Source organism: Stegostoma tigrinum, chromosome 16, assembly GCF_030684315.1.
Source record: "Stegostoma tigrinum isolate sSteTig4 chromosome 16, sSteTig4.hap1, whole genome shotgun sequence".
In the NCBI taxonomy this organism is placed as follows: domain Eukaryota; kingdom Metazoa; phylum Chordata; class Chondrichthyes; order Orectolobiformes; family Stegostomatidae; genus Stegostoma; species Stegostoma tigrinum.
Genome location: NC_081369.1, coordinates 13,833,187 through 13,847,061, shown reverse-complemented (window position 1 = coordinate 13,847,061; position 13,875 = coordinate 13,833,187). Strand labels below are relative to the sequence as shown.

At 42.0% G+C, this 13,875-nt stretch overlaps 1 protein-coding gene across 1 annotated transcript in view; it reads right to left on the bottom strand.

Moving 5' to 3' along the window:
- Positions 1-13,875, bottom strand: part of LOC125459918 (uncharacterized) — a 79,977-nt gene that overhangs the window by 19,980 nt on the left and 46,122 nt on the right. Inside the window, exons 18-19 of the mRNA XM_059651527.1 lie at positions 1,897-2,047; positions 257-385 (exon numbers count right to left, since the gene is read on the bottom strand). Coding sequence (XP_059507510.1) covers positions 257-385; positions 1,897-2,047 — 280 coding nt within the window. The remainder of the gene's footprint in view (positions 1-256; positions 386-1,896; positions 2,048-13,875) is intronic.

Sequence of the window (13,875 nt, the reverse complement as noted above, 5' to 3'; positions counted from 1 at the left end):
TCTGCCTTAATATACTCTGCCCATGTGCAGACTTGGAAGTCTTAGCATGCAAGATGATGCACTAAATTAAAGCACAAATAAACATACAGTCAAAGCATCGATTCAACACAGCAAGCGTTCAACAACTATGCAAATCATTCACAATAAGAACTGAAACTATGTCCTCAATCAGCAACATGCAGCAAGGTCCATTATTTTACACCCCTTAGATAAAATCCAACTGCTCATTACCTACTTATGAAATTGATTACATTACCTGGAACAGGCTTGCATCACTGAATAATAATACTTTACTTCGTGCCACTTTCACTGCAATGTCAATGTTGTCCAACAGAGTCGATGGCAGAGTGATCGCAACCGCAGGGTCAAAGGCAGAGATATTCTCCTAGGTGTTACATTTAAGAAAAATAATACGTTTAGTTAACTGATAAGAATCTGCAAGGAAATTTCCCTTTTCCCTTCAGGAGGAACGTGCTGAAGGAGTTTCAAAGTTTTGGCCTTAAATCCCAATGTTGGACCTGAGCACAAAAATTAAGGCTCACACACCAGTGAGGGACTGAGGAGGGCTGCATTGTTGGAGGGGCTGACTTTCAGATGGCATTTTAACTCAAGTTCCTTCTAGCAGCCTGGTTGGATGTAAAAGGCCCTGTGGCATTATTTTGAAGAAGAGCACAGGAGTTATCCTTCAATTATCATCAGGAAACAGGTAACCTGGTCATGATCACATTGCTGTTTGTTGGAGATTGCTGTGCATCAGTTCACTGTCCTGTTTCCTACAACAGTGTCTATACTTCACAAAGTAGCTCATTGGCTGTAAAGTGGTTGTGACATCCAGTGACAGTAAGAAGAGCCAAATAAATCCAATTTTTCCTCTCCTTTAAAAACTGTTCACTTTTAGTGGAAACACTTGCTGTGAGGGGTCTTTATCAGCACTCATTGTATCTTCCACATCGTTGTAGGGTAACAGGGGCCTGGGGCCAGCATGGGCATCAGGGAAACAAGAGTGCAACCAGAAAATAGAGGCTGATTCACAAAGCCTGAAATATAATTATGACCACCTTCAAGATGTTTGAGCTCACTGCTTAAACTCTGCTTTTCTAGAAACTGGATTTGAATTTCAAGTGTTTTAACAGAGAACTTCTCAAGTAATTTTAATCTCATTCATCCCACATGAAACAGAAGCTCTGATGAAGGGTCTCAGCCCGAAATGTCAGCTTTTGTGCTCCTGAGATGCTGCTTGTCCTGCTGCGTTCATCCAGCTCATCACATTGTTATCTTGGATTCTCCAGCATCTGCAGTTCCTATTAGCAACCTAACGTTTTATACTCCATTAAAATTTCCATTGTATTAATTTCAGTTCTTCCCAACCTCCCTCCCTGTTAGTAATGGGATGGGACCCTGGCTCATTCTCATATTTAAGATATGGAAGAGAAAATGTAAGTGTGTGTGTGTGTGTGTGTGTGTGTGTGTGTGTGTGTGTGTATGTTGCACTTGTTTCCATGTGTATGTATCTTTTACACAATCTGCTTATGTGTGCATGTCTGTGTGTGTACATGCATATGTGTTTTTTTAAATGTGCATGTGTGTTGAGGTGTGTGTATGTTTGTGTGGTGTGTCAGTGTGTGAGCCTGTGTGCATGCATATTGGAATCATTGTGACTGTCTGCGCTTGGCTGTGTGTATATTTGTGGTACGTGCATGTGTGTGTTGCATGCTCAGAGGTCTTGGTGATGGTGCAACACAAAGTAATTGAATGTTGCACGTTCAAAATTAGGAGTGATACTGGAAAAAGAGGAACTGCACTATGATGGTGAGAAAGTGGGGAAGATATCTTACAGCCACTCATCCTGCCAGCAGAACTCTAACTGGAACAAAAGAAGACTTCAAACACACTCACCGTATCTGAATTAGGGAACTGGAGACCTGTAAAATTTTCAGCTTCCATATCTCGCGTGTAAAATATTACATTCTCTGTTTCAACAACTTGGCTTTTCGTTTTACAATCTTTCTGCAGTAATTGATTTTCCAAAACTGAGATGAAAGAAGCTCTGCAGAACATTGACAAATGAAGAATATTAGCGCACTGACAGTGATAGAGGGCTGTAGCACTGTAACAGTGGGCTCGTGGTAACTTGCTGCATCAGAATGAATAGTTTTACAGGGTGCATTGTTCTGAGGCCCACATTGCACTCAAGCTGCCTGTCTGGGTGAAGGAGCTGAAGGAGAGAGGCCTGAAGCCTGTGCTAAGGCTGTACAGCTAGCTCACTGGGATCTTTGTCTTCAGTGCAAATACCGCACTTCCCCAAGCTATAACTAGACCTGTTTGGTCATTTGTAATGGGTTTAAATGCAAGCTGCATTCCTGATTGCAATAAATCCTCACACTTTGCTCCTGTTAGCACCCTGGGATCTGCCCAGAGCCTTGAGCACTGCTCTAGGCCAAAGAATTCCCTAGTTTTGCTCAACATCAGCCTGACGATACTCAATGATTGTGTTCCCTGTATGACATGCATCAGTCACATGAAAAAACACAATGATGCCAATTAATTGGCCTGAAGATATCTGGTGGGCTTCGTACAGTTTATGCAGAGGCACTGAGTGACTTTATCAGACTCATCAGGCTTATTCAGAAATTATCTATAACAAAAGCTGTAAAAGTGACAGAACATATTATTGTGGCCCTTGGTAGTATTGTGGTCCTTGGTCGTATATTAGTTAGTAGCCCTATCTATCACATGGGAGACCAGGATTCAATTCCCTGCCAGCTAGGGCCCAAATGTTTTGGGGTGGTACAGTGGCTCAGTGGTTAGCACTGCTACCTCACAGCACTAGGGACCCGGGTTCAATTCCACCCTTGGGCGACTATCTATGTGGAGTCGTACATTCTCTCTGTATCTGCATGGGTTTCCTTCAGGTGCTCCGGTTTCCTCCCACAGTCCAAAGATGTGCAGATTAGGTGGATTGGCCATGCAAAATTGCCCATGGTGTCAGGGATGTGTAAATTAGGTGGGTTGTAGGCAGATGGGTCTGGGTGGGATGATCTGAGGTTCAGTGCGGACCTATTTGGCCGAAGGGCCTGTTTCCACACTACAGGGATTCTATGGTTCTGAGGGCCAAAGTAGGGAAAGGATAGATCCCAGGAAGCTCAGTTATTTAACAAGATGCAAGATTTTTGTTAGTGGCAGTGGCAAAATTCTAGGGGAAGGGAGGAGCAGAAGTTTCAGGAAATGCAGGACCACACTGGAAGACACAGCATACTCACTGAATTTGGCAGGATTACAGATAGTGGTGTTTATCACCAATGTGATTCAGGAAAGGGACTAAACTATCTTAACTCAGTTGGCTTGATGCTGGGTTTGCTTGGCAGAATAATGCCATCAAGGTGGGCTCCAATCCCCCAACTTTTCAAACCCCACATCCCCTCACCTGAATTATGATAACCTTCAGGTGAAACCACCCCCTGCATTCTTTCTCGAATGAAACAGCAGCCAAACGATCTGGTAAGATTGTGACAACTGTACCTTTTCTATAGATCTATAAATGTGAATGTTAAAATATTTCTAAAATTGAATGCTTTAAATGATGAGCTATGACCCTGCTCTCTGAATAATTCCACAAAAGCACACCATTATAGCAGGTGTATTCATGATCAATTATAAAATAGAGAGGCTGAGGAAGACATCCAGGGCATTACAGAGGTGGTGGAGCAGAAGGCTTTGTAACCAAGAAAAGTGAATGGTTAGGGAAGGTGACAGTCACAGAATAAGGGATCAGTCAGTTGGGACTGTGACAAGGTGATGGTCTTGTTGAGAAATGTCTTAATGGATAGTTTAAGAAAGGACATGAGCCATATTGCACAGACTTAGGGTGACAGTCATAGAATGCATCATCTACATTCTACATTTTAAACCATTGAAACGGAGGCGCCACGTCTTCCGGGCTGCAGGAAGGGAAATAGCTTTGTGAGAGTGTGAATGGGCGCCAATCACTATCGCATGAACAAAGGTAGCCAAACAATCAAACAGGTTTACTCAAGGGGTTGGTGATAAATCATCCGGTGGTGGCAGTGAGAAGCAATCAAGGAGGGGTCTGGGAGCAGTTGGCTTACTCGCTACAACTGAGAGGGGTTCGTGGTGGACCCAGTATCAAAGAACGGTCTCAAAGAACAGTCGTACCAGAGAGTTGTCACTCCACATTGCGGTAGGCAGGCAGTAGGAGATTAGAGATGGCAGGTGTATGGGTCACTGAAAGGAAAGGAGACAGCAGATCAATGAAACCCAGGACCTAATTAGTGAGCAACGTGACTGAATTGGGGACAGTTGGCTCAAAGGAAAACCCACGGTGCCTGAAGCTACTCTGTAAAAAGGAAAGAGAGATTGATGGGCTGATTAGAAAAATGATAGTAGTTGGTGACTCAATAGTTTGAGTGATGGACAATCTAATTTGTAGCTGAGTCCTGTATGGTCTGCTGCTTCCAGAGTACAAGGATTTGGAACATAATGGAATGGCTGGATAAACTTCTGGAAAGGGAGGGTGAACAACTGGTTGTTGTGATTCATCCGAGAACCAAAGATACAAGAAGGGATAGAGATAATGGGAACTGCAGATGCTGGAGATTCCAAGATAATAAGATGTGAGGCTGGATGAACACAGCAGGCCAAGCAGCATCTCAGGAGCACAAAAGCTGACGTTTCAGATGAAGGGTCTAGGCCCGAAACGTCAGCTTTTGTGCTCCTGAGATGCTGCTTGGCCTGCTGTGTTCATCCAGCCTCACATTTTATTATATTATATAAGAAGGGATAGCTTGGAGGTCTTGCAGGATCAGTTTCACGCATCAGGGAGTAGGTTGAAACACAGGACACCCAGGGCAGTTATCTCATAAATACTACCTGTGCCATGAGCTTCACCATTTAGGCAATGGCAGATCAGGGAGATAAATGTGTGGCTTTAAGGATGGTGTAGAAGGGAGTAATTTAGATTTTTAGGACATTGGGATCACTTTTCGGAAAGGAGAAAACTGTTCAGAAGAGATAGGTTCACTGCAACAGGAATGGAATAAATCACCTGGCTGAGACAGTGTAGTGGGCCTGGATTTACACTTGTCAGGCAGGGTCACGGGTTAAGTAATGGGCATAGTTTTGGAAGTACAGAGAGGGCAAAACAGAGAAGTAGGTGAATGGGAAAAAAAGAAGTGACAGAAGGCTTGAGCGTTGATGGTGAACAAATAAATGGCTGCCTTCCAATTGGCAAGAGAGAATTAAGAGCAGGGTTAAATTGTATGTATTTAAATGCAAGGAGTACCATGATCAAAATTAGGGAACTGGAAGCAGATATTGCTGTAGTGAGATATGACATAGTAACAATGACACAGTCTAAGTGGCTAGAGGTGAGAAACTTGAAATGAGGGACAGTATTTATTATAGACCTCCAAATCATGCGGAGGAAGTGAAACAAAGCAGTCTCAGGCAGGTTCTGGAAATCTGATAGTTAGTGATAGTTGGTGATTTCAATTACCCCCAGCTACACTGGAAAATAAAGGTAGAGTGTGTGTGCAGGAGAACTGTCTGGAGTGGTATATTTCCAGTCCTTCTGGAGAGGGAGCCATATTGGATCTGCTCATAGGAAATGAGGCAGGCCAATTGGAGAATGTCAGAGTGGGGGAGCATTTGGGAAATAGTGATCATAATATTCAATAACAAGTTGGTAAAGGATAAAAATCAGTCAAGGATTAAGATCCCAGACTGGGAAAGGGCAGATTGTAGGTGACTAAAAGTTGAACAGGAGCAGGTTGACTGGACTTGCTCTTTGTTGGATAAAATAATGGAAAATGGGATACTTTCAAAAGACAGATGAATAGATGCAAGCTAGGTACATGCACTTGAGACATAAATGTGGGGTATCCAATGCTAGAGTATCCTGGAAGACTAAGGATATTGATGAGAAAATAAAGGAAGAAAGAGGAGGCATATGATGCATTTTGGAATAATAATAGTGATATAAATCAGGAAGAATATCTCAAATACAGAAGAGAGGCTAAAGCTAGAATAAGCAAGGCTAAGAGGAAGCATTGGGAAAGGATATCAGTCTGTGCTAAAACAAATGGTAAAATATTCTCAAACATATTACTGGTAGATTAGTGAAGGCTAGAGTGGGATCCATAAGGAACAAGCAGGGTAAGCTGCTTACTGAAGCAAAGGGTATATGAGAGATATGAATTGAGTGCTTTCTTCCTGCCTATACCATATTAGAAGGTGATAACAATGGCCCAGTTACAAATGTTGGAGTTGAACAACTGAGCAGTGTAAAAAAGAGGTGATACAAAGGCTGGCAGCTCTCCAGGTAGAGAAGTCACCCAGATGAGATGCAGCCTGAATTATTGAGATGTAAGCAAGCAAATTGGACAGAAATTTTTCCAAGGCCTCTATATATAGGATTAGTCCGGGGGCTGGATGATTGCAAATGTGATGCCATTGTTTAAGAAAGGGTCATGGGATAACCCAGGAAACTACAGACCTGTCAGCTTGACATCAATAGTGAGAAAACTGGTGGGGGGCCATATTATGGGATCAGGTGAAGATAAAATGAGAGACAGTCAACTTTGTTATGTCAAGTGCAGGTTGTGTCTGACAAATTTAATTGAGTTCTGTGACATGGTGACACGGGCAGTGGATAAGGGCAGCACTGTGGATAGTGTATATTTGGACTTTCAGAAAGCATCTAATGTGTTGCCTCGTTATAGATTGGTTAGTGAATTAGAAATGTTTGGGACTGATAAACCCTTGGCAGCAGGGATTAGATGTTGGTGACAAGACAGGAAACAGAGAGTTGGTATAGATGGGCATTTCTAAGACTGGAAACAAGTTGAAAGGGTGTTCCCCAGGGATTGGTTTTAGGACACTTGATTATTTTCTGATTTATGTAAATTACTTGAAGCTGGGTGTGGGAGCAAAATCTCTTCTTTTGCAGATGATGCGAAGCTTGGGAAAACAGTGAATTGTGAGGATGATACTGAGGGACTCTCAGAGGGACACTGACAAGTTGGTCAAATGGGCAGACACCTGGCAGATGAATTACAATACAAAGAAATTTGAGGTCATGCATTTTGATAGAAGTAACATGGTAGACAATACAAGCTCAATGGTGCAACTTTGAGGGGAGTACAGGAGCAGAAGGACCCTGGGGATCATGTAGATGATTCTGTGATGGTGGTAGGGCAAGATGAAACAGTTGTTAAGAATGTGCATAGGATCCTTGGGTTTATCAATAGTGGCATAGAATATAAAAGCAGGAAAGTGATGCTATACCTCTATAAGTCATTGGTCACACCACATTTGGGCTGCTATGCTTAGTTCTGGATGCCTTATTTAAGGAAGGATGTTAAAGGCTTCAGAGAGTGCAAAGCAGTGATAGTAGGAATGAGGGATTTTAGGTGCAAGGAAGGATTAGAGAAATTGGGCTTATGCTTCTTGGAGCAGAGAAGATTAAGAGGTGTTCAAAATTATAAACAATTTTGACAGGGTAAAGAAGGATAGTCTGTGTCTACTCGTGGATACATTAGTAACTTGGGGTCACAATTTCACAACTTTCAGCAAGAGAGCTGGCAGCAAAATGAGAAGAAAGTCCTTTCTACAGAGAGTTACTGGGATTTGGAATGAGCTGCCTGGGAGATTGGTGGAGGCAGATTCCATATGAGGTTGAATTTAGAGGTCTGCGGAGATAGGGCTAGAGAATGGGGCTGGCTAGGTAGCTCTTTTTGGGAGGTTGTACAAACATGATGGGTCGAATGGCCTCCTTCTGTACAATAAAATTCTATGATTCAATGATTCTAAGCGTCATAATTTGGACAATAGGATCCTGGCTGAGAGATGACTTCCCAGCCACGACCGAAGCAAATTTTGGCTGGAATATACTAGCCAGCATCACACTTGGGTCACTGGGCAATTGGAGACAGAGTGTCATGTGACAACCAACATCTGCATGTTTAAGCGCCTGCATTACTGGGCAAAAAACTGAGACACTGAAAGACCAAAATCATGAGTAGGCCCTCCCTGTCTCGTTTTCTCTCTATCCAGTTTGAAAGTTTTGAAGCCTGTCTGCTGATTGTGACTATCCATGTGCCACAGTCCAAGATTTTAAAAATAACTCAGCTTATTGCTGCTGTCTTCAAAGAAAACCTCATCAATTTACCTGTTTAAACCACATCAATGCTGAAATTAGCAAGAACACCAAATTCAGCCTGGAGCGAGTAAATTCATCAGTCTTCAAGAACTATGTATCCGTTCAATATTTTTGGACTCTAAATTGGGTGACCTACCCTCCTAGTCTGTAACTTTACCCCTAACATCAGATGCATGTACTTTTCCCACAAAAATGTTAAACTGACCAAGAGGTGTTGTAACCTGGTTTCTCTCTCATTCCCATCTTAAATAATTCACAAATTTCCATCCAATGGCACAACTCTCAAACCAAGGGAGGCTTGAAATTGTGATTAACACCCTTGTAGTTTCTGCACTGACTGCTTTAATACTTGCAGGAGGAAAGACCAGATGTCTCAAATGTAACTATAAGTCCCATTATTTTCTCCATTAACATTTTCTGAAACTTATATTCAACCCTTGATATATGTTTAATTTTCTTTCTAGTATCAGTATTATCAGTTCATCGTATTGCTTTTGAAACTGATGTAAAACACTTACGTCATAAAACTGTCAATTTATTTCACGGAATTTCATTCCAGAAGGGCAAAGTATAGGTTGGGAAATTTCATGGTGATGTAAGTTTAGCCTTTGGAAAATGTCAACAAATAACCACTGTAATTGCTAGGAGTTTTCAATTCTCACTGACAAAGGCAACCTGTACTTTCAGATCTTTTCCACATTTTGACAATTAAATCACTTCACATCATGATAATTTCATGGACTTTATCCACCCTTCAACAGTATTTCGGTTCCTCTAAAAAAATTGTGACCCACACCACGAGACGCTGGCTGCGGCAAAAATGAGTCTGTTCGAACTTAACACTGGGTTTAAGAAGGCCTGCTAATTTTGGGTTTCTCCCAAGTTTGAATCACGTGCTGTGGTCTTTCCCCTACCAGTGAAAATGGAATCTGTCCGAAACGCATGCAACATTTTCACATCTGGGTCCTGTACACTATTTCAATGGGTACAGGAGCCGTTATCCGTCGACTGAAATATGAAGCTTTGTTGCAACACTACCTTTCTTTGTGTTTACTTAGTTCAAAACTCGCTCAGACACTTATATTAGAATAATCCTTTGAGATTAACCATTATGTTACTCAGAAGATCTTTTCCATATGACAGGCATAGTTAGTGTGGATAGTCACAGACTCTTTCCCAGGGTGGAAATGACGATTACAAGGGGCATAATTTTAAAGTGATTAGAGGAAGGTATAGGGGAGATGTCAGAAGTAGGTTCTTCACACAGAGAGTGGTGGGCATGTGGAATGCACTGCCGGCAGTGTTAGTGGTGTCAGATACTTTAGAGACTTTTAAGCGACTCTTGGACAGCCACATGGATGATAGAAAATTATAGGGTATGCAGGGTAGATTGATCTTGGTAAGATAATAGTCGGCACAACATTGTGGGCTGAAGGGCCTGTTCTGTGCTGTACTGTTCTACGTTCTATATTATTATGAAAGCTGGACCTGTTAGGGTGGTAATTTAGGAAACAGGAAGAAATTTACAAACACGAGGGAAATGCTATTGAGCAAACTCTTGGACCCTTATGCTGACAAGCCCTGTAGTCCTAAAGGACTCCATCTCTGGGCCTTAGTAGAAGTGACTAGTGAATAGTTGAGATGTAGTTTCTAATTTTCCATAATTTACTGGATTTGGGAAAGATATATTAGCGTGTAAGATAATTAATATAGATCCAGTATTCAAAAAAGGGGTAAGGAGTCAGAAAGTAGGAGACCAGAGATGATGGGAACTGCAGATGCTGGAGAATCCGAGATAACAAAGTATGGAGCTGGATGAACACAGCAAGCCAAGCAGCATCTGCTCCTAAGAAAGTAGGAGACTTCAGGCCAATTAATTTACCATCTGTCAGGGGGAAAATGTTAGAAGCTATTATCAAAGGTATAATCATGGGGGACTTAGAAAAATTCAGAGTAATTAGGAAGTGTGAACATGGTTGTGTGAAAGGGAAATCTTAACAAAATTAACTAATTTAGTGGAGCTCTTTGAAGAAGTAAAATGTGCTGTGGATAAGGTGGGCATACCACACTGATCTCCAGATAGCGCCGCTTCAAAGATTATGGAGCAAAATAAAGGCTCACGGTGTAGGGTATAGTATATTAATATGAACAGAAGATTAGCTAGCTAACAGGAAACAGTAAGTAGCCATAAATAAGCCTTTTTCTTGTTGACAAGATGTGACTAGTAATGTGCCACAGAGATCAGTGCTAGGGCTTCAATGTTTTCTAGTTCATATAACGAGTCGGATGAAGAAAACAAAGGTATAGTTGCTAAATTTGCTGATTTAAAGACAGGTAGAAAACAAAGTCACGAAGAGGACACTTTGAGGCTACAACAGGATATAAAGAAGCATTTGGGCAAAGATTTCACAAATGAAGTGTAATGTAGGAAAATGTATAATTGCCCATTTTGGAAAAATGAGAAGGGAACGTATCTACAAGGTGAGGGAGCGCAGACTTTGTGATGCAGAGTGATCTGGGTATCCTAGTGAATTAGTCACAAAGTAACTAGCAAGTGTGTATATTAAGTATTTAGGAAAGTTATTAGAAGGTTCCTGTTTTCTTGTGAAAGGAATTGCAACTGAAGTAGGAAGGTTGTGCTCCAGTTATGCAGGGCACCAGTGAGATCACATCTGTGGAACTATGTATGACATTGGTCTCTTTATCTAAGGAAGGATGCAAATGAAAGAGGAGGTTTGCTAAACTCAAAGGGCACATTGTCTTATGAGCAATGTTTGCATCTGCTGGAGTTTAGAAAAGTAAGAGGTGAATTGTTTGAAACATAAGATCCTGAGGGAATTGACGATGTGTAGATAACGTTTCTTCTGTATGGGAGAATCCAGTACTAGGGGTCACTGCTTAAAAGCAAAGGGATTACATATGGAGATAAGGAGAATTTTTATTTTCTATGAGAGTCGCATGCTTAAGAACCGTCTTCCTCACAAGCTGGCAGAAGCAGAAATTTTCAGTATTTTTAAGCTGGAGGCTCAGTAAAAGGTGAAAGCTTAGGTGGGATGTTGGGTTGAAACTAAGTTCAGATCAGGAACCCTCACCCCCACCTCATGGTCTTCAATAATGTCCTCAATGGCGACGACAGACTGAAGGGGCTAAATAGCTTATTTCTGATCCTGATTCATATGTACACCCGTGATGTTTTATACTGTCTCCTCTAATTTAAGGTAAATCATAATCGTTTGGGGAAGGTAGGTGACCTCTTGCAGCCCCCCGGAGACAAACTGTTGTAACTTCATACTATGTTTGCCCAGAGATAACCTCATGTGACTTCCTAAGATGCAGACATAAAGTCAAACTGAAACTTATTCAAGCTTAGGCACAAGCCTAACATCTGGACACAAAAGAGGTGTTAGCTGGCCTATACTCAACAGGCTCAGTTAGTCTGAGTGAGCTACTAAGGGATTAAAGTAATTGCTGTTTTGCCACAATAGACAAAAGGTTTTATTTCATGCTAACCAGCAAGCAGAATGTACACATTCTGAGACCAATAGTCCTAACTTCTCCAACCTATCTTCATAACTGGAGGTTCTTATCTTTGGAACATTCTCATAAACTTTTCCTGCACTCTCCAATATTTGTCCAGAGTGTGGCACCCAGCACTTTACACAATACTTCAACTAAGGCTTCACAAGTGTCTTATACAGGTTCAGCTCAACCTTCCTGCTCCATTATTCTGTTAATAAAGAATGCTTTACTTTTTGTGCTGCCGGCTTTAATGACTTACGCACGTATACTCCCAGCTCTCACTGCCCCTGCACACTCTTTGGATTAACAGCCTTGACTAGAGACCATCCCACCATATTCTTTCTAACAAAATGCATCACCTCACATTTTTCTATGGTAAATCTTATATATCAATACCTTTTTGAGGTTCTACACTGTCCTCCCCACAGTTTACAAAGTCCTGAAGTTTTGTACCTTCCGTAGACTTGACTCCTGCACTTCATGATCTGGAATATTAATGTAAGTCAGGAAAGGCAAGGGTTCCAATACTGAATCCCAGTCTGGAAACTTGTCGTCTCTCAGGAAACCATTCTGTCAGACAATGCACATTGTACTCTTTGGAGAAAACTGCTTCAACCAGCACTGGTTATGTTGGAGCCAGATGCAAAACTAAAAAGGTAAAACTTACAGTTGCGTGTCCACTGGAGTTGTGTTGGTTTGAGTACCAGCTGCTTGCCTACTAGGGGTACACACAAATGTGCAAAGACATGAATTAGGAGAAGCATCTTAGGCCTGTTGCTCTAGGTGATAGGATCAGACGTGAGCTGATTCTATTTTCCTGCGATCCCTCCCAATATCATTTAACTCTTTGTCAATCAAGAACCTATGCAATCCAGCCTTGAATGAATTCACTGACACAGCCCCCGCTGTTTTGAGGGGTGAGAACTCCAAAGGCTAACAACCTTCTGAGAGAAAAGAATTTCTCCCTATTGGCGTTTTAAATTAAAGATCCCTTTTTTGAAATTGCTCCTCCTCCCCACCACCCCCAACCTAGTTCTAACCCCTCCCACAAGGGGAAACATCTTTTCAACACCCAGTCTATCAACTTCTTTCAGGAGCTTGTATGTTTCCATCAGATCATCTATCATTCTCCTAAACTCCACACCCCAGAGTATACTTTCCCCTTCTTCCTGTCTTGGCATTTAATGGATAACTATTCATCTTTTGTAAGGTTGCACAGGCATTTTTAAATGATGATGTAACATTTAACATACTTTTGCAACCTCAATTGAGCCATTAGGAAAGAGACCAGAAAGGTTTAAACATTGGAAATGATGGTTTAACAAGACAATGGCTTGCTTTCTGTAATTCCTTTTTCGGAATATGTGTAATTTTCAGATTTGCCCTGAAGTGTATTGGATTCTACGCATGCGGTGAAACAGAATAGGGGTGTGTGCAAAATATAATGAGCATTCCATGGAAGCAAAACAGAAACCTGCAAGTTTAACATTTTACATCAAAGAAGGTATCTCTGTTTGATATCTATTTTACCTGAGCTTGCTGATGGCGAAATGAGCAATGCAAATCCTAATTTCTGCACAAAGATTTATCACTATGGGAGTTGCCAAAGTATTTTCATGAAGTATAACAGCATGAGGCTAGAGGCAGAATCTTCTGTTCTCACCGGTGGCAAGCTCGGAGACAGGAAGGGTGAATAATTCGGTGGGATGGTGCCTTACCTGAACCCTGCTGACTTCCCAGAGTGAATCTCTGGGAAGCAGGTCAACTTACCCGCCATGTTAGTCGCAGTTCATGGCCAATTATGGACCACAAAAGGATCTCAACTCCCCACCTCTGCTGGGATTAACTCTGTTACAAGTGGCCATGGTGCCATGTTATGATACAGGACTGATCACACTGCATGGGCTGCTTGTCACCTCCGGGGAGAGTCCTGCTGTCCTTCAATCAAAGTAAATAATTGCGGGATTGCACATCGGAAGGAACGGACTGATGAGATTTGCGCCTGCATTTGTTTCCTGTCCCTCCGGGCCCCTTTTTCCCTGTAACTTCCCACAGCTCTATCCTTGCTACATGAGTGACCTGTGGCTTGGCTCTTCCCAGAGCCTGGCATCTGAGGGAGCAGGGGTGACCTTCTGGCAACATCCGTGACCTCCTCAGTGGCACTGCTGAGCACATAAACT